The 24,509-nt window shown below is 34.7% G+C and overlaps 5 protein-coding genes across 5 annotated transcripts; 2 read left to right on the top strand and 3 right to left on the bottom strand.

The window, feature by feature from the left end:
- Positions 1-4: 4 nt before the first annotated feature.
- On the top strand, positions 5-7,580 carry LOC105202671 (leucine-rich repeat protein soc-2 homolog). Its single transcript, XM_026136206.2, has one exon. The coding sequence runs from the start codon at positions 418-420 to the stop codon at positions 2,275-2,277; it is 1,860 nt and encodes a 619-aa protein (XP_025991991.1). The 5' UTR covers positions 5-417; the 3' UTR covers positions 2,278-7,580.
- LOC105202672 lies at positions 7,058-10,355 on the bottom strand. The gene is made up of 7 exons (XM_011171284.3): positions 10,240-10,355; positions 9,927-10,149; positions 9,517-9,664; positions 8,987-9,155; positions 8,368-8,489; positions 8,021-8,208; positions 7,058-7,930 (listed from the first exon to the last, which is right to left on the bottom strand). Exons 2-7 carry the CDS (start codon positions 10,110-10,112, stop codon positions 7,841-7,843), a joined length of 903 nt encoding a protein of 300 aa, XP_011169586.1. The 5' UTR covers positions 10,113-10,149; positions 10,240-10,355; the 3' UTR covers positions 7,058-7,840.
- Positions 10,356-10,396: 41 nt separating this feature from the next.
- LOC105202674 (zinc finger CCHC domain-containing protein 10) lies at positions 10,397-12,596 on the top strand. The gene is made up of 3 exons (XM_011171286.3): positions 10,397-10,638; positions 10,789-10,938; positions 11,425-12,596. The coding sequence occupies exons 1-3, from the start codon at positions 10,604-10,606 to the stop codon at positions 11,675-11,677; spliced, it is 438 nt and encodes a 145-aa protein (XP_011169588.1). The 5' UTR covers positions 10,397-10,603; the 3' UTR covers positions 11,678-12,596.
- Positions 12,219-17,575, bottom strand: LOC105202673 (DNA replication licensing factor Mcm2). Its single transcript, XM_011171285.3, has 15 exons — positions 17,391-17,575; positions 16,987-17,165; positions 16,643-16,806; positions 16,420-16,502; positions 16,163-16,345; positions 15,642-15,853; positions 15,332-15,524; positions 15,035-15,238; positions 14,656-14,887; positions 14,331-14,581; positions 13,933-14,097; positions 13,408-13,716; positions 13,094-13,276; positions 12,837-12,992; positions 12,219-12,565 (listed from the first exon to the last, which is right to left on the bottom strand). The coding sequence occupies exons 1-15, from the start codon at positions 17,391-17,393 to the stop codon at positions 12,437-12,439; spliced, it is 2,646 nt and encodes an 881-aa protein (XP_011169587.1). The 5' UTR covers positions 17,394-17,575; the 3' UTR covers positions 12,219-12,436.
- Positions 17,576-19,022: 1,447 nt separating this feature from the next.
- Positions 19,023-24,507, bottom strand: LOC105202676 (CTP synthase). The gene is made up of 11 exons (XM_011171291.3): positions 24,150-24,507; positions 22,270-22,440; positions 22,097-22,182; positions 21,780-21,911; positions 21,448-21,612; positions 21,047-21,334; positions 20,875-20,963; positions 20,458-20,756; positions 20,261-20,368; positions 19,670-19,885; positions 19,023-19,389 (listed from the first exon to the last, which is right to left on the bottom strand). The coding sequence occupies exons 1-11, from the start codon at positions 24,313-24,315 to the stop codon at positions 19,301-19,303; spliced, it is 1,809 nt and encodes a 602-aa protein (XP_011169593.1). The 5' UTR covers positions 24,316-24,507; the 3' UTR covers positions 19,023-19,300.
- Positions 24,508-24,509: the final 2 nt, after the last annotated feature.

The following is a 24,509-nucleotide window of genomic DNA, read 5'->3' on the forward strand; positions in this document are numbered from 1 at the left end:
AGCGCAGAGGCCACCAGAGGCCACTTTAGGTCACTCCACTGATTCGACGTACCGATAATATGTCGATACTCGCGGGTCTCGTGGTCGAGCGTTGATCTCTTACGCGGGGACGTGTCTGTCGGCGGGTGTGCGGGTGCGGCACGATGTCGCAGTGATAGCGGTACGATCGCGTTTCTCCGGAGCTTCGGGCCTCGTTGACTGGAGGAGAACGAACGCGCGTGCATGCATGCGTACGTACAAACGTGTGTACAGGCGCGCGTGCATGCATGCATGCGTGCGTGCTTGCGTGCGACTCTCGGCTCTCTTTCACCTGCCGTCTCGCACCTGTTCCGCGGACGCCGCGTCTCGCCGTCGCACCCACGTCGCGTCGCGTCGCTCGGCGACGGACGCGCGGTAGGGAGAGGTGGCTTGTAGGTTATGAAAAAATCGAGCGAGCACTGGACAAGCGTGAGCAACATATCGTCGGGGTGCCTGCCGAAGACGAGGCGTAGTCGCGCGACGAGTCTCGGGGACGACAGTCTACTAAACTTCTACATGAAGGAACAGGATATACCCGAGTACCTGGAGGGCTGCGGCCTGTCAGCCTGCACGGCCAGCACGGCCAGCAGCGACATTTCCGAGGAAGTGGACCTCCAAGAGATGCGCGTTCACAATAAGAAGAAGTTCTCCACCGCTTCGTCCATCGGGAGCAGCACTAGTTTGGTCGACTCCAAGAAGATTGTCATGGTTAAGCATCCAGACTCGAACAAGGCGAAACCCACTACCAAGAGGAATAAACCGATTCAGGCTGAGTTGGACGTGAGTAAGGAGTTCGTTCGATGCAGGGAGAATTGCGTCAAGCGGTTGGACCTGAGCAAGGCCAGTATCACGATTCTGCCCAGTTCCGTGAAGGAGCTGAAACACCTGCGCGAGTTCTACCTCTATGGCAACAAGTTGGTGACCTTGCCACCCGAAATCGGCTACCTCTCGAATCTGGAGACGTTGGCGTTGAGCGAGAACGCGCTCACCAGTCTGCCCAACACTCTGGACAACCTCAAGTTGCTGCGAGTGCTGGATCTCAGGCACAACAAGCTCACCGAGATTCCGGACGTGGTGTACAGGCTCACGTCGCTTACCACGTTGTACCTGCGCTTCAACCGCCTCAAGTATGTTAGCGATAACATATGTAATCTGACGAGGCTCACCATGCTGAGCTTTCGGGAGAATAAGATCAAGGAGCTGCCTGCGGGGATAGGCGAACTAGTCAATCTTGTCACCTTCGACGTTTCGCACAATCATCTCGAGCACCTGCCCGTGGAGATTGGTAAGTGCGTGCAGCTGTCCAGCCTGGATGTGCAGCACAACGAGCTTCTCGACCTGCCGGACACGATCGGTAATCTGGTGGCGCTCACGAGACTCGGCCTCCGATACAACAGATTAACGAACATACCGAAATCGTTGGCGAACTGCAGGATGATGGATGAATTCAGCGTGGAGGGCAATCAGGTGTCGCATCTGCCGGACGGTTTGCTGGCGAGTCTGTCGTGTCTCACGACGATCACACTGTCCAGGAATAACTTTACCTCGTATCCGGCAGGCGGCCCGGCACAATTCGTCAACGCCTACTCCATCAATGTGGAGCACAATCAGATCGACAAGATACCCTACGGTATCTTCTCACGATCCAGAAACCTCACGAAGCTGAACATGAAGGAGAATCTGCTGAACGCTCTGCCGTTGGACATCGGTTCGTGGGTGACGATGGTCGAGCTAAATCTCGGAACAAATCAGCTGATGAAGCTTCCGGACGACATACAGTGCCTGCAAAGTCTGGAGGTGTTGATACTCTCCAACAATTTGCTAAAACGTATCCCGACCACTATGGTGAACCTTCATAAGCTGCGGGTGCTGGATCTGGAGGAGAATCGCATCGACATGTTGCCGAATGACATTGGCTTGATGACCGAGTTACAAAAGCTGATCCTGCAGTCAAATCAGATCACCGTGCTGCCACGCTCCATCGGGCACTTGAAAAATCTCACGTACCTCAGCGTGGGTGAGAACAATTTGAGCTGTTTGCCGGAGGAAGTTGGCACCTTGGACAGTCTGGAGTCGCTCTACCTTAACGACAACCCGAACCTGCATAATCTACCGTTTGAGCTGGCGTTGTGCAAGAATCTCGGTATTATGTCAATTGAGAATTGTCCGCTGTCGCATATACCTGCGGAGATTGTAGCCGGTGGACCGTCACTGGTGGTCCAATTTCTCAAAATGCAAGGTCCCTATCGACCATTATAATTGTTCTATTAAGGTCGCGTGTTTTATATATGGTCCAGAGTGCCACGTGGATGTCGATTCTTAATCGGAGAGATAGAAAGAGAACGATAGAGAGAGGGAGGTAAAGAGAGAGAGTTAGTAAGAAATTATTCATCGACATAGAAGAAAAATGTATTTATAGTAACGACATATACATGTGACGATTTAAATTCTCATTATAATGATCTCATTTTATGGAAATGTATAAATGCTACGCTGTATAAAATGAATCGCAGATCACTTTGTTTCAATATTATAAGAAAAATATCTCTTTCCGAATGCAGGAAGATTAAAATAATGTGTAATATAAAGTTGAACAAAAATTTTTTGTGAACGAGGATATGTAGAGTAACTCGTATGCAATTCTAATGAAATATTTTAGATATTACAAAAAATGACAATTTTATTAACGTAAATTTTATAAAAAGATATAAACCGTGCTTTTTATATATTTTATACTTGCACTTTTAATTTACATTTTTATTTATTGAAAGATAAGCTGATGCTGATAGTATTGCTAAAAAAATACTAAAAGTATATTTTTACACAGAATGCAATAAGTCGCTTTATTTTTTTATGTGCATGGAACAGTTTTATAAAAACTTGTGTTTATTAAATTTTTTAGCTCTAACGTTTGTTAAACATTTAATGCATAATGCATTTTTACTGCTAACAATCAGTTTAATACTTTAAATGCTTCCAAGTTTTAACTTTTGATCGTAGATTAATTTTTATTATTATTTTTATTATAGAAAAAGTATTTTACGAAACCGAGAGATAACTCTCATAAGAGATATTTTGATGCAGTCTAGCGCAGTCTAGCGCAATTATTTTTTAAAACTTAGAAGATAACAATTTGCTTTTCCGCGTTTGTTGAAAAAGTTAAATCGTTTCGAAATATTTTAAGTCATAACATCTTTGTCAACAACAAAGTTGCGCGACAAAGCGCGTGTGTTGTTACGAAGAAATATAATAAACGTCCTATCGTACGAAAAAGTAAGATAAGATCTTTAATTCACAAATGATAAAGAAACATTAAGAATCGGCATCAGTGGCATTATATGTTATATTAAAAAAGGTTGAAACTACATACATAGGCGAAAAGAAAGATATTTTATTAAATTATTTAAGTCGGGAGTCGAGTACAAGGGCAGTATGAAACGGATGATAACATAAATTTCCACACGCAAATTCTCATCCTCTGATATCGTAAACGGGATATATCGTTTCTCATTTGTTCGTCAATACATGTTACCTTATAATATAAGATGCAAGGTACACCTTATGGGTGTAAGATCTTCCAGGGGAAATCAATTTTCTGAAACATAAAACTATAGCTCTATTTATATGAATCAGCAATTAGTATTAATGAAATGAAGACTACACTGAGATACACCTGCGAAGGTAAGGATTTATATAAAAGAAAGAGAGAAAATGAGTGATAATGATCTACGCGCTATAAAGTAACGACGTACCGAAATTCAAGATTTACTCTTACTACATAATTTGCAGTAACGAACAACGACTATGCGTTTCGTCGGAGTAATTGTAAGGTGAAGAATTCTATGTGCAATTATTCCTATATAAAGTAGTGCAAGATTTGTCATGGTAATTCGCATCTTTCTCTCTGTTTAGGTAAATATAGACGAATATGTTAGGACAAAAGGAGAATATCCGAGCGTAAGATGCATATTACGGTTTGTAGACAGTCAAAGAAATTTTTGAAATGACACACAAAGTGGTATTAGACGAGGAAATGATGATGGTGAGGGTATCCTGTAATTGTACAAAATACGGAAATAATCCGCGGATCTTGTTCTATTCGGTTTATACATTTTGTGCGACAATTAAAGCAACGAAGCTCTGTACTGTTTCAGGATGTGCTTTCATTAGATTAAAGAGATGTTGCGCTGCTAAGTGTAAGCATTAAGAAAAGAATGAAGACATTTGAGCATTTTCTTGAGATTACGTTTTTGCTAAGTTCCATAAAGCGATCACGATGTTGCGGCTACGTTTCATCTCTTTCTTCCTCTTCCTCCTCCTCCTCCTCTTCTCTCTCTCTCTCTCTCTCTCTCTCTCTCTCTCTGTCTGTCTCTTTCTCTTTCTTTTTCACACATCAACGTGGTTATTCCGCTTCTGTCTTTGCGCAAAGAAATAGCGTGTGCCAATGTAATTATAAAGTTTCATGTATTATATATCCGTGGATATTTGTATGCGCGTACATTATTAATTATAAATAAGTATTATCATACGTGTATGTCCCACAAATAGGTTCGCATTTAACAATGTGCCTATAGATCTTACGAGTTTCGAGTTCTTTATGGCTCATCAATTTCTTCATTCTGAACAGTTCTTTCACTTGTGTACATGTTAACTGAAACTTTACGTTAAGTATTTACGTTAAACGGCGTGGCCGCATAACATATACTGTACGTCATAACGTGCGACTGTAATTAGCTAATTTGTCCATCATTATCAACGTCTTGTGGCTTACTTAAATTGCCGAGTCTCCGCTGTTATCGCACATTTAACACTATACGCGCGATCATATAATTTAATTTAATTAATGTAATTAGAAATCTGCTTCTTCGGTAGGAGGTAGTTTTATTTTAGTATTAAATGTGCGAACGTAATCGGAATTATCGCATGCTTCGTTGTAATAATTTTGTTGAAAAGTAAATCGTAATAATTACGTTTTAATGTGTTCAATCGTGAATCACGAATCATACCATGATCTCTCATATTAACGCGCGATATGCGAGAATACATTTACCGAGGATGATTTGCGAAATTAGAAACGGCTTGCAACGTACGTCAGCATTGTTTGCAAATTGCTAGATTAATTATTTAGTGGCCACCGACATATCAATTATTAATTATGCGTTTTAATAATCAACTAACTTTTAATGAAAACTATCACGTAAGTTGAGAGTATTAATTCCGCAAAAAAAAAGGGAGGCGTCTGCCGTGTCAGAGTAATCTCCATTGTCCGCGAATAGACAATAGGTATCTTGTAAAAAAGAAATTGCAACTACTATGGCTGTGTGATAAAATTTTTATTCAAGTGCTGCAATGTCCCTCTACATCAATTAATAGTCGTTATCGCGTATTCTCTTTTCCTTTCGCTCTGTATATTATAGATTTTAATATGCTCATGTTTCCATTACTCAGCAGCTCTATCTACAAAGCTGAAGGGACAAAGTCGCTCGATAATCAATTTTACAATTATAGATATCATCCTAATTTTTTCTTCGCTCTTCAACGAAATTTGATGTTTGATGTTGTAATTTATGATTTTGTCAATTCTATCGTTATCATTAGACACATTTCGTGATTTATTAATTATATAAATCTATTAATAATATAAATATTATATGTATTTATTATTGTACGAATTGTGAATCGTGTGCACGAGGCTGACTCTTGTATGGATTCAAAGATGGAACTTAGCAAATTTTCCATAAAAAATCGAAGTTAACAGAATAAGTATTTCTTCGCGCTGAGATTTAAAACGCGCGTTACAAATTTTATTTCTACATATAAGTATATACACTTTACATGTATCTATTTGTATGGTACAGTATGTATCTCTATTTTCCCAAAAGAGCGGAGTACGCACCTCGCAAGGATCGCGAATGAGATTCGTCTCTTAGCTTCCTGTTTTAAAGAATCTTTATCGCTGAAAGGTCATCGTGATATCGCATGATGTAAAAATACATTAATTTGCAAGTTCTCCATTAGATTATATACGTACGAGGGCGTTTTCGACGTGGTCGAGCTGCGAGTTAAGAATGATTAGTGATGAACGGTATTATGAGAGATTTCTTCTCGTTTGTAAAGGCCATTACCTTGTAATCCGTTTACGAGCGACCACGTCGCAGGGGAGGAGACACACTGTGCAAAACTTAATTAGTACAACTTAAAAAGTGCACGTCGTTGCGAGCGTTGCGAAGGTTCTTGCTAATTAATGAATATGTCAGGTATTTTAAGTCTGAAAGTGAAAACTTCTTTCATTGTATTATATAGGATAAAGGTTACGATATAACGGTCGCCATGAGCTCCCACTTATGCGAACTATTAATAGTGAAATGCGTCTTATCGAAGACGTAAGCGGTTCGTCGATATTAGACAAAAGATTTTCTTTTTTTAAAAGTGTGACGTAATTTACTCGACGTTATGTAACGTTATATATAGAAACGGTGCGCATTACACCTGCGAAAGGAAATCTTTCAATTTTAGCAGTAATGTAGCTTTGTATATTTATTGCTTTTTTTAATGCATACTACACGTTATCTACAATTATAAGGATGTATGTCAGTGCTTTTGTAATTTTTTTTTGTTTTATCTCTATCATTATCTCGTTTATTGTTGCAAAATGTTGAATGAAGAAGTTAAATTAAAATATGAAATCACGCGATGAACATATGTATATTTTAATTTACAGATATACATATATATACAAGTTAAAAATATAATCTGACACAAATTGTATTGAAAGAAATTTCAATTTCTAAAATCTTGGATTGCACTCTCTCACAACAGTTTAACGAAAACGATCTCGAAAAAATGTACGCTGCAAAAAAATTGTTATGTTCAAGTAAATATATTTATTTTAACGTTATTTTCTTGATTTAAGAAAATATTTTCCAAGTTTAAAAATAAATTTATTTTATACTAGCTAATATTTATTTAAATCAAGGACATGATATTAAATATATTTACTTGAACATAAAAAACTTTTTTCAGTGTATGTAATAGAAAGGTAGAACATTAGGATGTTCTACAAATAAAGGCTGCGCAATTTTATTAAAGGATATGTGTTAATTAGATTGATTAATGTTAACATTTTTTTACGACATCTGAACGATGTGACGGTGTGGCGACCGTTTGACAAATTAGTCTTTAGATATTGTAATGAAAGTCTTTGCATGTGGAGAACTCATTAAGGCCATTCACATGTAAGTTGCCAAGATCGTCGATGAAGGACGATCCAACTGTTAAACAGTTAAAAAAAAGAGAAAAAAAAACAGATCGATAAATACGGCACATAGTCCACGTGGTTTGCAAGCGATAAATTTACCGTGACGATTGCAAACGCCCAGTACACTATTCCGAGAAAATAAACGCTTGTCGAATAGTCTATTGCGCAACACGATATATTGTGTTAATTGTGTATAATTCCAAGAATATTAAATGTAATTTCAATGTACATTACGCGATTATACGCCGGACGCTGTATAAATATTTCTAAACGCGCAAATATATTATAAAATATTTTCCCGAAATTCACATGTTTCTCTACTTTTTCGTGCGATTTCTCTTCGATCCCCCTGGCGAAAGTTCAGCAAAACTTTGCGTATCTTCTTTAAGTTATTAATACTCGATTTTTTAATTACAATGTAACATAGTTGAGATAATTCTAGTAAGTCTTTATTATAGTGATTTTTTTTAATAAACTTATTATGTCTGTGAAAATCGAAATGCTCTCCTTAACCATTTTTAATCATTGAATTTGTACGAATATATTTGTAATTATCACTGATTATTACTTGTGCTTATGGTATTGTTGAAATCTGATGGAAATCTCGCTGCGTTTTTTCAGAGTAAAATTTTTCAACTTCTCATTTCTCGAGGACTGTAATTTATTAATTAAAATGCACGTCACTGTTGTAACATATGTAAGATAATATCAATGGTAAAAGGAAATAATTTTGTATGTACGTACTTCTGCAGATGCGTTCATGATCACCGTATTCGCAGTTAATATAAGACTCCTCTCGAGGGACAGTTGAGGATAATTCGTAGGAGTCGTAAATATGAATTCTTTCCTGTGCATAAGAGGCGGTTTATCGGTCCTCAAAGTAATTGATTTGTCCTTAGGTACAAGATTCGATCTGACGTTCTCCACGTGTTCTGCAGAACAAAATGAGATTTGCTTGACATTAAAAAGAAATGAATCGGTATTTTAAGAAAAAAAAAAGATACGCTGAAGAAATATATTTCATCGATTGATTACATGATGACTTAAATAGATTTAAAAACTATCATTAAAATTATAAAACAATCTTGTACTTGTGCGATCTGGATCATTCCTACGTCGTTTGACTTTGTTTACGTGATTAGGAACCATTTCATCGTATATCGGCATTGATATCGTCTCGAATTTACACGAAGATTCCGAGGGGCATATCAGCCTAGAATGAAGTAACTTGAACTTTATCGAGCAAAATTGTCATATCATAATTGTTTTAAAGCATCGCTATTCTGGTGAAAATTTTTCTTATACTTTTTATATGAACTTAAACATTTTTCAGTAACATTCGGAAATGTTCAAAAAGTCTACATCTTCTCTTAGAATTTTTCATACATATAAATTCTGAAATATTCAGAGATTTCTCTTATAATTTCTAAAAAATACTTTTACCTTTTTTAGATTTTGTATACTTTGCCAGAAATTATAGAACAAATTTTAGAAATTATAGAAAAAATTTTAGAAATCTTAGGATATCTCATAGTTAACATATACATATGTGTATGAAAAGTTCTGAGAAAAAATTTAAACTTTTTGAGTAATTCTAAAAAGTGTTCCAAAATTCATATAAAAAAATCTAAGAAAGTTATAAATTATACAGAAATTCTGAAAAATATAAAAAATTGTAAGAAAAATTTTCATATAATATTTATACAGTACCTCAGTAATTCTGTAACTTCGTCCGAAATTAGTTGCAACTTCCCCAATTTTATTAATGCGCTCTCCACCTCTCGTTTGACATTCCTTCTCTGGTTAAGGGCAATCATTTCCTTTTTGATAGCATCGATTTTATTTGTAAGATCGATCAGCTTGGAGCTCCTTTCCATATCTAACGGATATTACCTTCGGTTTAACGCGCGAATGAAAAAAGCTTGACCCTTTAAGGGTGAGCCAGACCGTGCCCTGATTAACTTAATCGACAATTAACTTCATAACATATAATGCCATTTCGCTAACATGGATAGAAATACATTAATTCTTCATTATTTATTATAAACAATTTTTTTTATTATTTACAAATTCATTATAATTATTAATTCGTTATTTTTAGAAATTAAATATTTATTTTGATATATAGAAAAAAGAATTAAATTAGGGATAACAAATTATGCATATAGTTGGATATTGTTTTTGAATAATAAATTCTGCTGTTTAATTTAATCCCCGATTAACTTAATCGTGCATATCACCTGTATTTTTATAGTTGCCTCGCTTCGCATTGTCCGTAACAAATGGATGATATTGAAAGATATCACCAAAATTGTGTTTGTGCGAGAATTGCCATACCTGTCCGCATAACGAGTCCTCCAGTGACCACACTTGATAATTTAATTCCTCCTAAATTGAAAGACAAAAAGTATCACGCGCATCAAATGCAATTTAAAATGAATTACGATTCAATGATTTAATTACATTTTAATGACCGATTATATTATTGACTATTTATAGTTCGATATAATCAACGTTTAATAAAATTTACAACTAAAATTTATATTATTAATCTTTTATAAATTTATTGCAATTAATAATTCTTCAAAATTCTTTAGAAGAATTTATAATATATATATTTTTTAGTTTGAATCTTATTGGGGCTTATTACTAGCTTTCGTTTTTCTTCTTCCAGTATCTTCTCTCTCTCCAGAAAGCTGTCTCGGTACATATTTATTGAATCCTTCATGAGTCTCAATTCTACACTTTTATTCCCGTATGCGATTAGAGAAGACCGATCAGGAACGTCAGGATTTTTCGTGTTCTTCGTGCAAGTAACGTTCTTGGAATCAGTCATCCTTGTCGTTTGCCACGTCAAGGTAAAGTAGAATGATCTAAAATTATAATTATATATTAGCGCAACGAAATTACAGCTGTAAGTATAAAACGATCCAATGATTCAGTACTCCGAATTTGAAAGTTACATTTAAATCGACGTTAGATTTTAATTGGACCGAAGTGGCTCGTCATTCGGGGAGCGACTTCGCGGGACGGGATCTCGTCGAATAACCGATTTTTCTCGGCCAATGAGCGTGAGACTCGCGGTAGCCGAGTCGGCGAATGAGCGGCTGTCGCGTCTCGTGATGCGTACTGTGAATCGCGCTTGTTGCTGAACGTCGCGATTTCTCGGCATGTAAACAAAGTTAACAAAGTTCAAAACACGAGATCGCATGCCAAATCGTGAAGGAAACGTGATTACGATCGCGCCTTCCGAGACGTCTCTCTCGCAGTGCTCACGGACTTCGCACGGGCGGTTATTGGTGGCTGTGCACGCGAAACGATCCTACCATGAACTCGAACGGGTTAAAGCTGCTGAAGAAGGCGTAAGTTTCTCCTGATGTATTCTTGCGGTAACCTTGAAGTATCTAATAGGGTGGACGGCGTTCCGGCACGCCGGACTTGAAACGGATGCGATCGAATGACTATCGTCGTACGCGATTTCCTCTGACTTGTTCCTTCATATATGTTTGCAGGGATCCGTATCCGCAGGGGGTGCGATGCCAGAAGTGTCTGGAAATGGGACACTGGAGTTATGAATGTAAAGGCAAGAGGAAGTATCTGCACAGATCTTCCCGTACCTCGCAGCTGAAGAAGGCCCTGCAGAAGCAGGAGGGTGACAATAAGTATGTTGTTTGAATTCCTCTCGTTATGTATGCAGAATATTTCTTAGCGAGTAACGTAGTCTTTTGTGAGAACTCTCCCTCGATATATTAAGGATATTCTATATAGTAAGCCAGATCACTTTTGATGATAATGTTATTTCTGCATATTGAAGATACGCAGTTAAGCACAGAGAATATAAAATATTGGATATTTTTGAAAATTATAATTTTGATACAGAGCAAAGTATTTTAAAGTTCGTTTGCACTATATAAGAGGCTGTATAGATTAGATTTAAAAAGCTTTTTGCTCATTTCTTAGTTTATTAAATCTTATAATTTGTACACACGAGCTTGACATTGTTATTTATTAGGTCTAACTTGCTTTTTATATTTTTCTAATTCTCACACAACCAAGATTTAAGTTGATCTACATTGTGCTGCAAATTGGTATAATTCGGATAAACTTGGTGAATCTTAATTAATTTATTATTTTATCATGCTTTACAGTCAAGAGCAAAACAAGAAAGAAAAGAATCATCACATCAAGAAGAAAATGAGGAAGGAGGAATCCAGCAGTTCGAGCGAATGGAGTAGCGACAGTAGCAAGAGCAGCAAAAGTTCTACCAGTAGTGAAAGTAGTAGTAGTAGCAGCAGTTCTTCGTCGGACAGCGAATCGGACTCTAGCGACAGTGTGTCTAGTAGCAGTAGTAGCAGTAGTAGTAATAGCAGCAGCAGTTATGGTTCCTACAAAGATAAATAGCACAGATCGGGAAGCAAGCCTTTCCCATCATGCCTTTGACAAAATGACTATTTTATCTGTGTATAATGCTATTTTGCCTTTGAGCGGAATAACTCAAAAGAGCAGAGAACAAGCTGAACTAGAATATTTGTAAAAAAAATTCTTTATGCCTCTCGTACAAGATGTGTAATTTGTCAACAGATATTTTTATCTCAATGTAGGTATAAAATGCATACTTGAAATGAAATTTTTTAATTATTACTCAATTTTTTAATTTTACAACCTAACTACGTTAAGATGATTTGTTGTGTTTCTACTATTCAGCTTTTATATGACATGTATGATACATATATATATCTTATTATACAATAACATTTTTCTTATATTATTCTGCGTTAATAATAATCTTTTTGTTGCTTTCATAGAGGTTTTAAAAAAAATTTGATATTGAATGTAAATGTGAAAATTAATTGCATTATAGTTATTGTATAGAATAGATATTTAAATATAGTGTATTATTTTTGGTACTGCTGTATGCACACTTATAGATATATAAAACAACTGTTTATTAGAAACGTAATATATTTAATGATAGAATCGCAATGATTATACTTGAACAACAGTATTCAATAGTGACATAAAAAGTGATATTAATCGTTGTCATGCATTACGATACTAATGTGTCGATATAAAAGTTTTGTGTGGATAGAAAAAAAATCGCTATTTTATTACGTGTAATTCAAATACATATATAAAAATATAATGTCGCTTTTTTTCGAATCAATCTTCGATACCTTCGGGCAGAGTCTGCACAATCACTTTTCTCCTCGACTCGTAAATAAAATTGTTCATCTTGAATATGTCACTCTCGTAAAATGAATGTAGATTATGTATATCAATTTGTTTCGCCTGCAATTATAAAATACTGATATCAGCATGATATGTGCTTTATCGTCCCACACAGGGTCATAAAAAAAGGGGGGGGGGGGGAATGAAAGTCTACATGTAAACTTTAAGTAATGTAAAATAAGATTCTTGTATAGCTATTTTTTTAAAGTAGTTAGAACAAGATAAAGAAATTTTGAGCCCAAATTATTTTGACATAATTTTTTATTATATACTTATTAAATCCTCGTATTATTTTCGAACGTATCGAATTTAACGTAATCGTTTGCATTACCCGTTCCAACAGATCCTTCTCCGAAATCTCGACGGTAGTGATACGTCCACCGTGCAAAGCTTTCTGAAACGCCAGAGTGTCCAAAGTGATTTGTCGTAGTATGTAGTATAAGAGTTCGTTATGTTCTTTTTTGTACGATAGATATTTCTGGAACGTCTGTAATGAGATGTGCGTGCGTTAAGTTCAGAATTAAGACGAAAAGCAAAAAATAAATACAGATCGAAAGGGCAAACGTATAAAAAAAAGTCGAGAGATACCTGACGCATAGATTTCATAACAGAGTATTTTTGCGTGTCAACGAAACTGTCAAGAACTATCCTGATAGCCAGATTCATGTCGCTCTCTTGAACGTGATCTCTCAGATGCATTTTAGCACTAGCCTCCGCCATACGAATAATGCTCTCTATGTGGCGCACAGTAATTGGCAAACTTCCAGTCGCCTAATACGTAGTGATAAAATAAAAGTATTATTGCAAAGTACCGCAATTTTTTGCATTCAATAGTATTTAATATCTTATCAATTTTCAGGAATATACAATATATAAATAGGAGATATTTTTGTTTTACTCACCAAACTTTCCTGTCTCAATTGGCTATACAGTTTTGCCACTTTGTCTTGATCAATGTTGGTCAGTTTTGGATGTACGTTTTGCTTCGCGTAGACGATGTACTTTTTTAGAAGATCTTGTGGAATACACAGATCCCTCGTGGCGGGATCCAATACTACGGCCTGTGCTCTCTCTGTGTTATCTGTAGGATGATGCTTGATGTGCGAATTTACAACAAACTTGGCCAAATGACGATCCTGCATGGGATCGATCTCGTCTTTGACTATGCACAACACGTCAAACCGCGAAAGAATCGGTTCCGAAAGATCCACCTGTATACACAATTTAATATATTTAATATGACGTATTTATGATTTGTCTTTACGTATTGATAACTTTATAATGTTTAAGCAAGATTTTAATTTTATAATACTATAATTCTATAATTTTATATTTCCATAATCATATTTCATGTTATAATTTCATTTATCAGTCATAATTTTGTGCAAAAGCAAAATTTAAAAAATTCTTAATAAAAGTATACATACATTTTCCGAAAAGGTCATACTGGGGTCATATCGACCACCGATAGGATTAGATGCGGCAATCACTGCGCATCTGGCGTGAAGAGACGTAACAATACCGGCTTTAGAAATAGAAATACTTTGTTGTTCCATAGCTTCGTGGATAGATGTTCTGTCCTGATCATTCATCTAGAAAAAATGTAAATTAAATTATAAATTATTTATACACATAAAGATATATAATTTTAATACTACATATAAATAATCTATGTAGATATTAATATAAAAGCTATATTCTCTCTCTCTCTCTCTCATTCTTCCTCCCTTTTTTGTAACAATAATCATTGCTATAAAAATATAATATTTGTATTGATATTTATGGCATTATCAATGCGTGTGTCATAAATTACATATGTTCATACTTTGTCGAATTCATCGATGAGGCATATTCCATGATCGGCGAGAACTAAAGCTCCAGCTTCCAAGGTCCATTCTCGGCTTATGGGTGATCTCCTAACGTAAGCGGTCAAACCAACAGCCGAAGCGCCTTGACCCGTGGTAAAAACAACTCTCGGCGCTATCTTCTCTATGTACTTCAAAAATTGCGACTTAGCGGTGCCAGGATCACCGCACAACAGGACATTTATATCACCGCGAACTTTGTGCTTGTTACCTGCAGATCGCAATATAACGCAAATAATAAGAGAGAATGTATAGAGTGCTAAGATAATTCAAAGAAATAATTACCAGGGTTCTTTGGCTCGCCTCCGAATATCGACAGTGCCAAGGCTCTCTTGATGTTCTCATGGCCGTAAATTGAAGGCGCGATACTCGCGACTATGCGGTCCGCGATGCGTTGATCTTTACTCAAAGCGAGTATACTCGAGATATCTTCTTCCGTCAGAGAATCTACGATTTCTTTCGAATCTTTGACAAATAAGTGATTAGCTAATAATACTGTGGAGAAAACTGGAAAGCCCTATAATACAGAAAAAATACGATAGATTAGAAATTTATCCCTGCAAAAGATTACTCTTGCGAGTTACGTGCCGCGGAACAGATGTAAAAATATGATAAATATCTTGCAGATAAATGTAATTAATTAAAAAAAAAACATAAATTTTACCTGTTCAGTATTCAAAGAACCGTCATAATTATTGGTATAAATAGCTGTAACATCTATCTCGTCTCCTGGTTTACAACGATCGCAGAGGTCGGATAAGAGAATGCAGTCTTTACTGCGCGGTATTCTACCAGCGGGTATTCTACCCGGAGATTCTTGTATTGTTATTTTTTGATAGTTTCTGTATATAGTTTGCTCCATATTGATCTGAGACATGCAACACATTCGATTGTATACAAGTAAAAACAATAATTTTTAATTAACTAATGTAACAATTAAACATAAAAATTTTCAACTCACCGTAAATGGACCAATGCTCTGGCACTCGGGACAAGATCCCGGTTTAACTTCTGTATTTTGAGATTGGACGAACGGTCCGAGAACGTAGTTACACTTTGCACAATCGTACTTCACCACCGATAATTGCGGCAGGACACCCGTAGTCGCCGTTACAACTCCAAGAGTTCGGACCAATTGATTTAAGTGAAGTTTTCTATTGTAAGAAAAAAACGAAATACAATTTCATACATATTTTATTTACTATTTCTATTGCCAAGATTATAATTTAGATAAAATAATATTAATATACATATTAAATATAAATATGTACCTGAACGTGCGTAATTCTTCGATCAACGGCAATTCCGATATCCTCACATGAATTTCTGTTGTAACTCTATCATAACTGGGAAAAATTGTAAGCACCAATTCCTTCGCCACTTCGTCAAATATCTCAAGCATTTGAAATGGCGCTTCTGGTAAAAAATAGGCCAAAACATGTTCCTTACTGGCGAGAATAGGAAATTCCACTATGAAACTGGACTATTAAAATAAACATAAAAAACTCATAAAATAAAAACTATTAAATAAAGAAAAATATAAAATTTTTGAATAAGAACATCTTATCCCTTTAGTATAAAAAAATCAAAATGTATAAATATAAAAAATTGTACAAATTATGAAATAAAATATTTTTCTGTAATTTCCAAATATTATAAAAATATAATTCTGTAATTTCCAAATATTATAAAAAAGATAACAAAATAATATTAAAAAATTAATATTACAAAAGAATTTTTTTCAAATTAAAGCTACTGTTGTCAGAATTATGCAAGAGATTTAATGTAATACCTGATTACTTTCACACATATGACGAATACGTTCTTTATACATGTACTGTCCCTTGGAATTTGTATGAGTACGAAGAAAGCTTTTAAAGCGGTTTGAAATTTCCGTTCGTGGTCCTAGCATCATAACCCATTCCTTTACCGAATGTCCTTTGGTATCCTCTAAGTTTTCAATGGACTCAATCATCTAAAATAGAAATAAAAACTCGTTATTTGTAAATTGTAAAATACTTTTATTCAGAATAATTGAAAGATTCTTACTTCTGCATCTTCTAACGTGCCAGTAGCAGCCTTTTCAGCCATACGTCGTTTGCGTGCCTGCACATCTTCTTCATCAGTTTCATCTAAAGATACAAAGGAAAATGTCTGCATAAAGATATTTGACAATTTTATAAGTATATTTTTGAAATTTTATATTAGAATCAATTCATTTGTATACAATTGTTCTATCTTTAGATACAAATAAATAATAAAACAAAATCACCATAAAGAAGATCGCGATCATCCCTTAAAATACCAGCCGCACGATCTCTTTTTCGCATTTCTGCTTCTGCAGCTACACGTTCACCCTGAGACATCTCTGAGTATTCATCGTCATCCAATAAATTGGGATCATATCTATCCAATGCTGACATGGGTCGATAATCTCTGTTACAATACATAATTTTGTTATTTTTAAATATTTCTTTTTCACACAAATTAAGTCAACTAGATAAATCACTTGTTTAAATAAAGTTTTTTAACACCTTATTTGCTAAATATCAAATAAATATTTATATTTATTGTCTTCATATATTTTAAAATAAATAGAAAACACAATATCCTTACGCCTCCATATTATCTCCAAATAGTTCCTCTCCTTCCTCTTCCTCATTATTATCATTATTTTCTCCATCGAGTAGATCTGATTCATCTTCAAATGGCTCATCTATATCAGGTGCAGGAGAGGTCTGTTGGCTCATCGCATCAGTATGTCGATCAGAATGTATTGGAGAACTTGGTTGACTCTTGGATATAAAATTAAATATTACTAATGTTTTACTTTTCTTAATTATTATTTTATTACAATTATAAATATATAAATATATACACATATATATGTTTATAAAATTTTGAAAATGTAATATATTTGTATGATTGCCAGGCAGCTCTTTTATTTGCATCTGCAATTGTGACACGTTGTTTTGTTTGCTTCTGTGCATGCAATGTCAGAAATAATACAGTAATTTTACCATTTTGCTGTTTACGATGCACTGTCACCACGAAAGAAATCCTTGTATATTACTGCAAGATGCTTGATATAGCTACGATTGTTCGATTTCCTTTGTAACAGAACCGACGAACCAAAAATTAAATCTTCACACACGCCATCAAACCCGATTAAGTCCGACTTGGCGGGAATACTTTGTAAAGTACTGTATCATAGAATTATTAAGGCAAAGAAAGGCGAACTTATCAAGTGAAATCATTAACCAATAAAACGTGCTTGGTCCAATATCGACGAATCAGCTTTTAACCGAATTTTAAGGTGCCATTGCATGCCGCATGGCAGCATGACGAGCGTTGAACGTCGAGTTGATGCGCAGAATTTAAATTTACGAATTCTTGACACTATAGGCTGAATGCTTGCGTTCAATCGCTTTTGGCTTTTACGGAAAAGCGATAAATTGATTGATTATTTTGCCATGCGGTTGACGCATCCTGTGTGAGAATTTAGCCACATGGTGAGTAAAAAGAAGTTATTTTTTATCGTTTTGATATACAGAGGGTGAGGGTGACCAGTGGGAATTAGAGTACCTCTAGTAATTAGTGGGAATATGTTGAAAGTAAATGATTAATGTATTTCAATTATTAAATTATTACATTTTTTTCATATATATGATAATAAATTAATAAATTTCTTTTATAAAATGGCACTTCATTCAATTTCATTTTGTTCAGTCTATTTGTTGCGAAGTATAATAATCATTTACAGTTCCATTGATCATAATTGTACATAAATTTTCTAATGTAATACCGAAAATTTATAAAAGACGTCCGATATGTATTCTACATACATATCGTTAACTATAAATTTTTAGTATTAGTAATAAATATTGAGACATGTTTCAGTAAAATTATACATTTTTAGATTTAAGTTATATAATAACGATTTCTGACAAGTCGTGCCGATCGTGCTTTTTAAAAATGAGTCGTGCAAGTGATAGGACAACTGACAACGATTAATGTCAGGAAACAATAAACATTTTAGTTTATGACCACTCATATAAAGAAAATCATAGTATGAACTATCAAGGAACTTCGTGTCTCTATTAAATTATCATTTTTTGCTGTTTTATATGAATATTTCTGAATTGATTTTTTTATTAAAGTTAAGTTCAGAGGCTAATATCTCAACAGATTCGAGTGAGTGGTCAAACTTAGTAATATAGTCTGAGATTACAAAATGTTTACTTTGATCTACATTGATGTTCTATTTATATTCCCTGATTCATATCGCCCTCAGCAGTCTTCTTGTCCGTTCGACAGCATTGCAGTCCCTATATGAAATTTTGTAAACAATATTATTATTGTCCTTCCAACGATTCACATCTTTATATATACTTTTATAATGTAATTTAATTTGATAATAATTCTGTAACTTATAAAATTCTTACATTTTTAAATAAAACAAACATAAAAATATATCTTATATTTTAGTTTATATTTTTTATTATAGTATATAGTGTAATATACTTAAAATATTCTGATCACTACGATTAAAAAGAACATTTATTTTTAGCTCTTATAATTGTCTGCTTCTGCAGTTATAAATAATTTAAAAAAAAAATTAATATTTTTTTGTTATCCAATATATACACAACTTTTTCTTTATTGAAACACAATGTAATTTATTACAAAATATAAAACATATATTTAATGAATTTCACATTTTAGATGAACAAACATTTTATATACATCCTGCATTTTTTTCGTAAAATGTTGTATATTATTTAAATAAGTTTATGGCACATATTCACACGTATGTTCAATTTTTTAATTATCAATTACATAAATGGGAAAAATCAGATAAAAGCGTAGGAAATCAGATCAGAGATAATAGAATTATGGAATGAAATAAAATAAAAAATGAAATTGCATTCTAATCAAGACCCGATGTACTGCTACCACTTCTACTCGCGCCACTGGACAAATGCAATTTCGTCATTTCTTCCATTACATAATCGTCATCTGTAACAAGCCATATAAACAATTGTAAGAATTTAATGCCAATTAATATCGTCTAACCTTTACCGCTATTATTACATATAATATAATTATAATCTATTTTATATATATATATATACATACACACAAACATACACACACACACACACACACACACACACACACACACACACACACACACACACACACACACACATATATATATGTTTGTGTGTATGTATATATACACATATTTTTATTTTTTTGTTTTCAACATGAATAAACCTGTTGTTTGACTTGTTACCTGATTCATTATCGCTCAGTTGACGTGGTGAAAATTTACATCCTCGCGCTAAGTACTGTTTCAATTTACCAACACTGGCCAAAATTAAACCAAGGAATGGTGGTGATGGTTTTAATGGTCTTGATAAATATTCAGGATGAAATTGAGTAGCTACATAATAACTATGTCCTTCTAATTCGGCAATTTCCATTCGTATATTTTCATCATCATCGCGCCCTACGAGAAGAATCGTGAATATGTATTTTGTATTTAAGAAGAAGGTATACTGAAAAAAAATTTGAAAAACCAAAATATTTAGTCTGATATACGTTCAATTAAACATTGGGTTGATTTAACAATTATTTAGTTGAATATAAAAGCTATAGTTTTTATATCAATCATTAACATTAATGCGAATTCTAGAAGAACAGTTAAATGAATATAATATCGTTAAGTTATCAACTTAAAATATTGATTATTAACAAAGTTATTGTATACAATGTAAATAGATGATCATAATATCATCTTTTCTTTTATTATAAATATGTACAACCAAGATCGTGCATTATATTTTATGAAAAAACTATTATTTAATTGAAAGATGCAACTTACCTACAAATTTTAAACCAGCTACTTCTAAATCATGGATATATTCTGGATTAATTTCATACCTATGCCTGTGCCTTTCTTCTATAATATCTTTATTGTCGTACAATTTTTCTGAAAAGTAAATCACAAATGAAAGATATATCGCGCGATAGACAAAAGAAAATTTAATTCAGTTCTCAAGTTTGAAATTTATTACTTACTTAGGATAGAATTATTATTGTAAAATCGCGTTTGTCTTTTGCCCAGCCTCATTGTTCCACCCATTATACCTTGAGTATGCTCCGGCATATCTATCACTACAGGATTATTAGTATCTGTATTTATTTCTGTGGAGTTTGCCATTTCAAGGTGCAAGACATTTCGCGCAAATTCAATGACCGCCGCTTGCAAGCCTAGACAAATCCCGAGGAATGGCTTGTCGTTCGTTCTGCACCATTCACACGCCTTTATCTTTCCCTCCATTCCTCTTTTTCCAAATCCACCTGGCACAATAACGCCGCTAGACAAAACAAATGTGTTTTAATTTTCTATCAAAAATATAATATTGAATTGCATATTGAATTATAAACACATTAAAAGATAGAATATATAAAAATATTATTTTGAAATATATTTACTTGCTCTTGCAAAGCTGTTGCCAAGCTTCATGATATAAGACTGGATTTTCCAGTAATGTGGTTTGCTCTAAATTAGCAGCTTCTATAAACTGTAATAATCCAATACTTATAAATACGTACGATCATGCGTGCACAACAAGTATATAATCACTTTTAATAATTGCGACACTACCGTCAAGTTCAGTTTATATCCGGCCTCAATGGCAGCATGTTGCAACGCTTTCGTAACGGAGGCATAGGAGTCCGCAAGTTTCGTGTATTTACCGACTAGAGCAATGTTAACGTCTTTTCGTAAATGATCCACGCGTTCGGCTAAGTCCCGCCATTTTCGCATAAAGTAACGTGGACGCGGCACTCCGATGTTCAGTTGCAATCGATCATTTAGAAAGTCTATGACACCTTGATATTCCATAAGAAGTGGCACTCGATATATAGACGTTAAGTCATGAATAGTTATAACCTGATTGTAAAATATAAATATTAATGTTTTATATTATATTGATTTAAATATTAATGTTTTCATAACAATGTATATATTAACGTAACGGAAGACATTTTTATTATAATTATTACCTGCTCCGGAGCCACGTGACAGAAATTCGAAATTTTCTCCTTGACGGAATTGCCAATAGGCTTCTCCGACCTACAAACTATAAGATCGGGTGACAAACCTAATCCTCGTAGCTCCCTAACGCTGGATTGCGTCGGCTTGGTCTTGGGTTCACCCGTCGATTTTGGCTAAAAGATATTTTCATATTTCTATAATTGTTTAGAAAAATGTTTAAATTGTATTTCCAAGTCATTTAAACGGAGTTTTGTAAAAATAATTCGTGCACCTATCATTGAATGTATTTGCAAAAGAGATATTTTATAAAGATGCAAAGATTGCGAAAGGCAACAGTTACCTGCGGCACCAAAGACACATGGGCCACGCAGAAATTCTCTTTTTTTACTCTAAATTGAAATTGTCGGAATGCTTCTACAAACGGCATCCCCTCTATGTCACCTATTGTACCTCCTAATTCAACTATGCAAACCTATAAAGGATCATTAATTATACACAATTAGAATAATTATATTATACATTTATTTATTATTATAACTTTGTGTATTCTTTATTATTATAAATTAGATATTATTTAAGAAATATTATTTGAATTTATATTCGTACGTCTTGTGGAATTATTTAACTACATAATAATAATTCATATATTAACAGTACCTCTGGTTTAGCACCGTCTTCTGTTACGGATTGATTCGCGACTCTCTCCACCCATTCCTGAATAGCATCAGTAATATGGGGTACCACTATGAAACGAGATATTCTTTCTTTATTAATTTATATAACTCATTGTACATTAGACACAAGTACAATATTATAAATAGACTTGTAACCTTGTACTGTTTTTCCTAAGTAATCTCCTCGCCTTTCCTTCGTAATAACAGACTGATAAATTTTTCCAGTCGTTATGTTATTGTCCCTGTGAAGAGTGATGTCCAGGAAACGTTCGTAATTACCTAAATCCAGATCTACCTCACCGCCATCGTCGAGTACGTAAACTTCACCTGTTTTAGTGAGAAAACATTCCATTAGAATGCACAGTTATGAAAAGAAAGACAGCAAAGGTGCAGAAACAAAAGCGGATGTGTCTATAAGAAACCATCAGTAACACAAGAACATGTTTTCCTTTCAGGAATGCTTCTACTTGACTGAACAATGAGACCGGCAATAAGTATTACGTTTCTCAATGGATATTAGAGATCATTCATAGTGGCACACGTAACTGTATCATAATAATTATACGTTAACAATTGGAATCAAATTGACAATAATTTGCATGAAATTAATTTTTCTTCTAAACATATTATCAAATTTTGTTTGTAATGTAGTCAGAACTGACAAATAATTTAGAATTTTTAAGTGTAAAAACACAATTTTTGTTTTAATTTTTTCTTTATGTAGACAAATTTTTAACTTGAGAAAAAAATTGATTAATTAAAGTTTGTGTTTTAAAAATAACTAAAATTAAAGTTAAAAATTAAATCATTTAAAATTAAGTTAAATATTAACTTTTTAAACTAATTACTACCCCAACCCTGACTAATAGATAATACTTTTACAAAGCAAAATTCTATTTGCGCATAATGCAGTGATCAATCGACGATAAATTAAAAAACTGGTCTCATTATAGATAAATTAATTAAAATTTAAATTCTCATTGACTTTACATTGCAGATAAAGCAAAGCTATAAATTTAGAAAGTGATATATACGTTTCATCTTTCTTCAGTTTTAAGAATTAGCTAAAGATAAGGAATAAATTAGCAGAATGAAAAAAGATAAGAAAAAAAAACAGAAGTTAAAGCTAATTCATATTGGCAAAAATATACATAGGGGACTTTGATCAAACTTCAATTGACTTAATCGACGATCTAACTTACGAATCAATTATTTCGTTAACATAAATTGAACCATTAATCTTCTGTTTTTCTTTTTTTTGTACATAATGAGAAAAAGATCAGATTAGACGAGTTTGAGATTTTGTTTTAGATGATCTGCCGATTTGAAAATAAATCACCAATTAAGGTAATCTAAATTTAATCGGAGTCGCCTTAAAAATGTTTTCGCGAGTTCGCAAAAACGAATCAAGCTGAAAATCGAGAAATCGCTCATTCTTATTACTACGCTATCGCATATGTTTGCTCCTCTCTGCGGTTGCAATTAAACGTGGCCGTCTGGACGGACCTTTAATCCCTACGAGCGACATGACGACAGAATAGAAAATGGCGACGCGGCACATGGCTGGAGAAATTTTACCGCCATAAGAGGATTGGCGCGCAGACAGATTTTTGCGCGATTTTATCACAGAACCATGCTAATTATACGTCGGGTATCATTAAGATGACAAATGAATCAATTCGTTTCCTTCCCTATCGACGACGGAAAGATGAACGGATGGGATTCAACGCCGGTGAAATTCGAATTTAACCTCGTGGATTCCATGGTCTTTCGGTATATTCGATCACTTTTCCGAATAAATATAATAAATAATTTCTTCTCTCGCGAATGCAAAAATCGCGACGATAAGAAGGGACGACGAGAGAGCCAAGAGCTCTAAATTATCTCCGCCGCCGTTGAGAAAACGTTTCGCGACTCCGGTTGTGCAAGGTCGATTTCTCTTTCCGAAAAATCTGGAGAATCAACGGAACCACGCCGCGCTTTCCGCGATGATGCGGTGACGTCAAGCCCGCGCTCTGTCCAGCTCTGTCTCTTACCGTGCTCGTAGGGGCTGAAAGTGCCAGCGTCTATGTTGATATAGGGGTCGATTTTAATGGACGTCACGCGGATGTTGCAGTGCTTGAGGATGGTGCCGAACGAACTAGCGATGACACCCTTGCCCACGCCGCTGATCACTCCGCCGGTTACCAGGATGTACTTCATAGTCGCTGCAGACGATGGGTTCACGTTGCACGCGAATAAATTGGATTTGTCCGCACACGAACACACATGAGTGTCCTTGTGTCGCCGCGGCCTGAGGCAAACTGAACGGAAGCGAACGAATCGAACCGTGCGGAACTACTCGAATCAATTCGAGAAGCGAACCCAAACGAACCGGCCGGAATGCGGTGAGTAGA

The sequence above is a fragment of the Solenopsis invicta genome, chromosome 12, assembly GCF_016802725.1.
Source record: "Solenopsis invicta isolate M01_SB chromosome 12, UNIL_Sinv_3.0, whole genome shotgun sequence".
Classification (NCBI taxonomy): domain Eukaryota; kingdom Metazoa; phylum Arthropoda; class Insecta; order Hymenoptera; family Formicidae; genus Solenopsis; species Solenopsis invicta.

Excerpts from the sequence above, each read along its gene's own strand:
- LOC105202671 (XM_026136206.2), top strand. The coding sequence starts at position 418 with ATGAAAAAATCGAGCGAGCACTGGACAAGCGTGAGCAACATATCGTCG.
- LOC105202674 (XM_011171286.3), top strand. The coding sequence starts at position 10,604 with ATGAACTCGAACGGGTTAAAGCTGCTGAAGAAGGC. Across the intron at positions 10,639-10,788 it reads TTAAAGCTGCTGAAGAAGGC|GGATCCGTATCCGCAGGGGG; the intron begins GTAAGTTTCTCC and ends ATATGTTTGCAG. Across the intron at positions 10,939-11,424 it reads AAGCAGGAGGGTGACAATAA|TCAAGAGCAAAACAAGAAAG; the intron begins GTATGTTGTTTG and ends CATGCTTTACAG.
- LOC105202676 (XM_011171291.3), bottom strand. The coding sequence starts at position 24,315 with ATGAAGTACATCCTGGTAACCGGCGGAGTGATCAGCGGCGTGGGCAAG. Across the intron at positions 22,183-22,269 it reads CTTAGGAAAAACAGTACAAG|TGGTACCCCATATTACTGAT; the intron begins GTTACAAGTCTA and ends CTCGTTTCATAG. Across the intron at positions 20,964-21,046 it reads GATATAAACTGAACTTGACG|TTTATAGAAGCTGCTAATTT; the intron begins GTAGTGTCGCAA and ends GGATTATTACAG.
- LOC105202673 (XM_011171285.3), bottom strand. Across the intron at positions 16,807-16,986 it reads TTTGGAGATAATATGGAGGC|AGATTATCGACCCATGTCAG; the intron begins GTAAGGATATTG and ends GTATTGTAACAG. Across the intron at positions 12,566-12,836 it reads AGAAGGATCTGTTGGAACGG|GCGAAACAAATTGATATACA; the intron begins GTAATGCAAACG and ends TTATAATTGCAG.
- LOC105202672 (XM_011171284.3), bottom strand. The coding sequence starts at position 10,112 with ATGACTGATTCCAAGAACGTTACTTGCACGAAGAACACGAAAAATCCT. Across the intron at positions 9,156-9,516 it reads AGGCAACTATAAAAATACAG|ATATGGAAAGGAGCTCCAAG; the intron begins GTGATATGCACG and ends AATATCCGTTAG. Across the intron at positions 8,209-8,367 it reads GAATGATCCAGATCGCACAA|AACACGTGGAGAACGTCAGA; the intron begins GTACAAGATTGT and ends TTTGTTCTGCAG.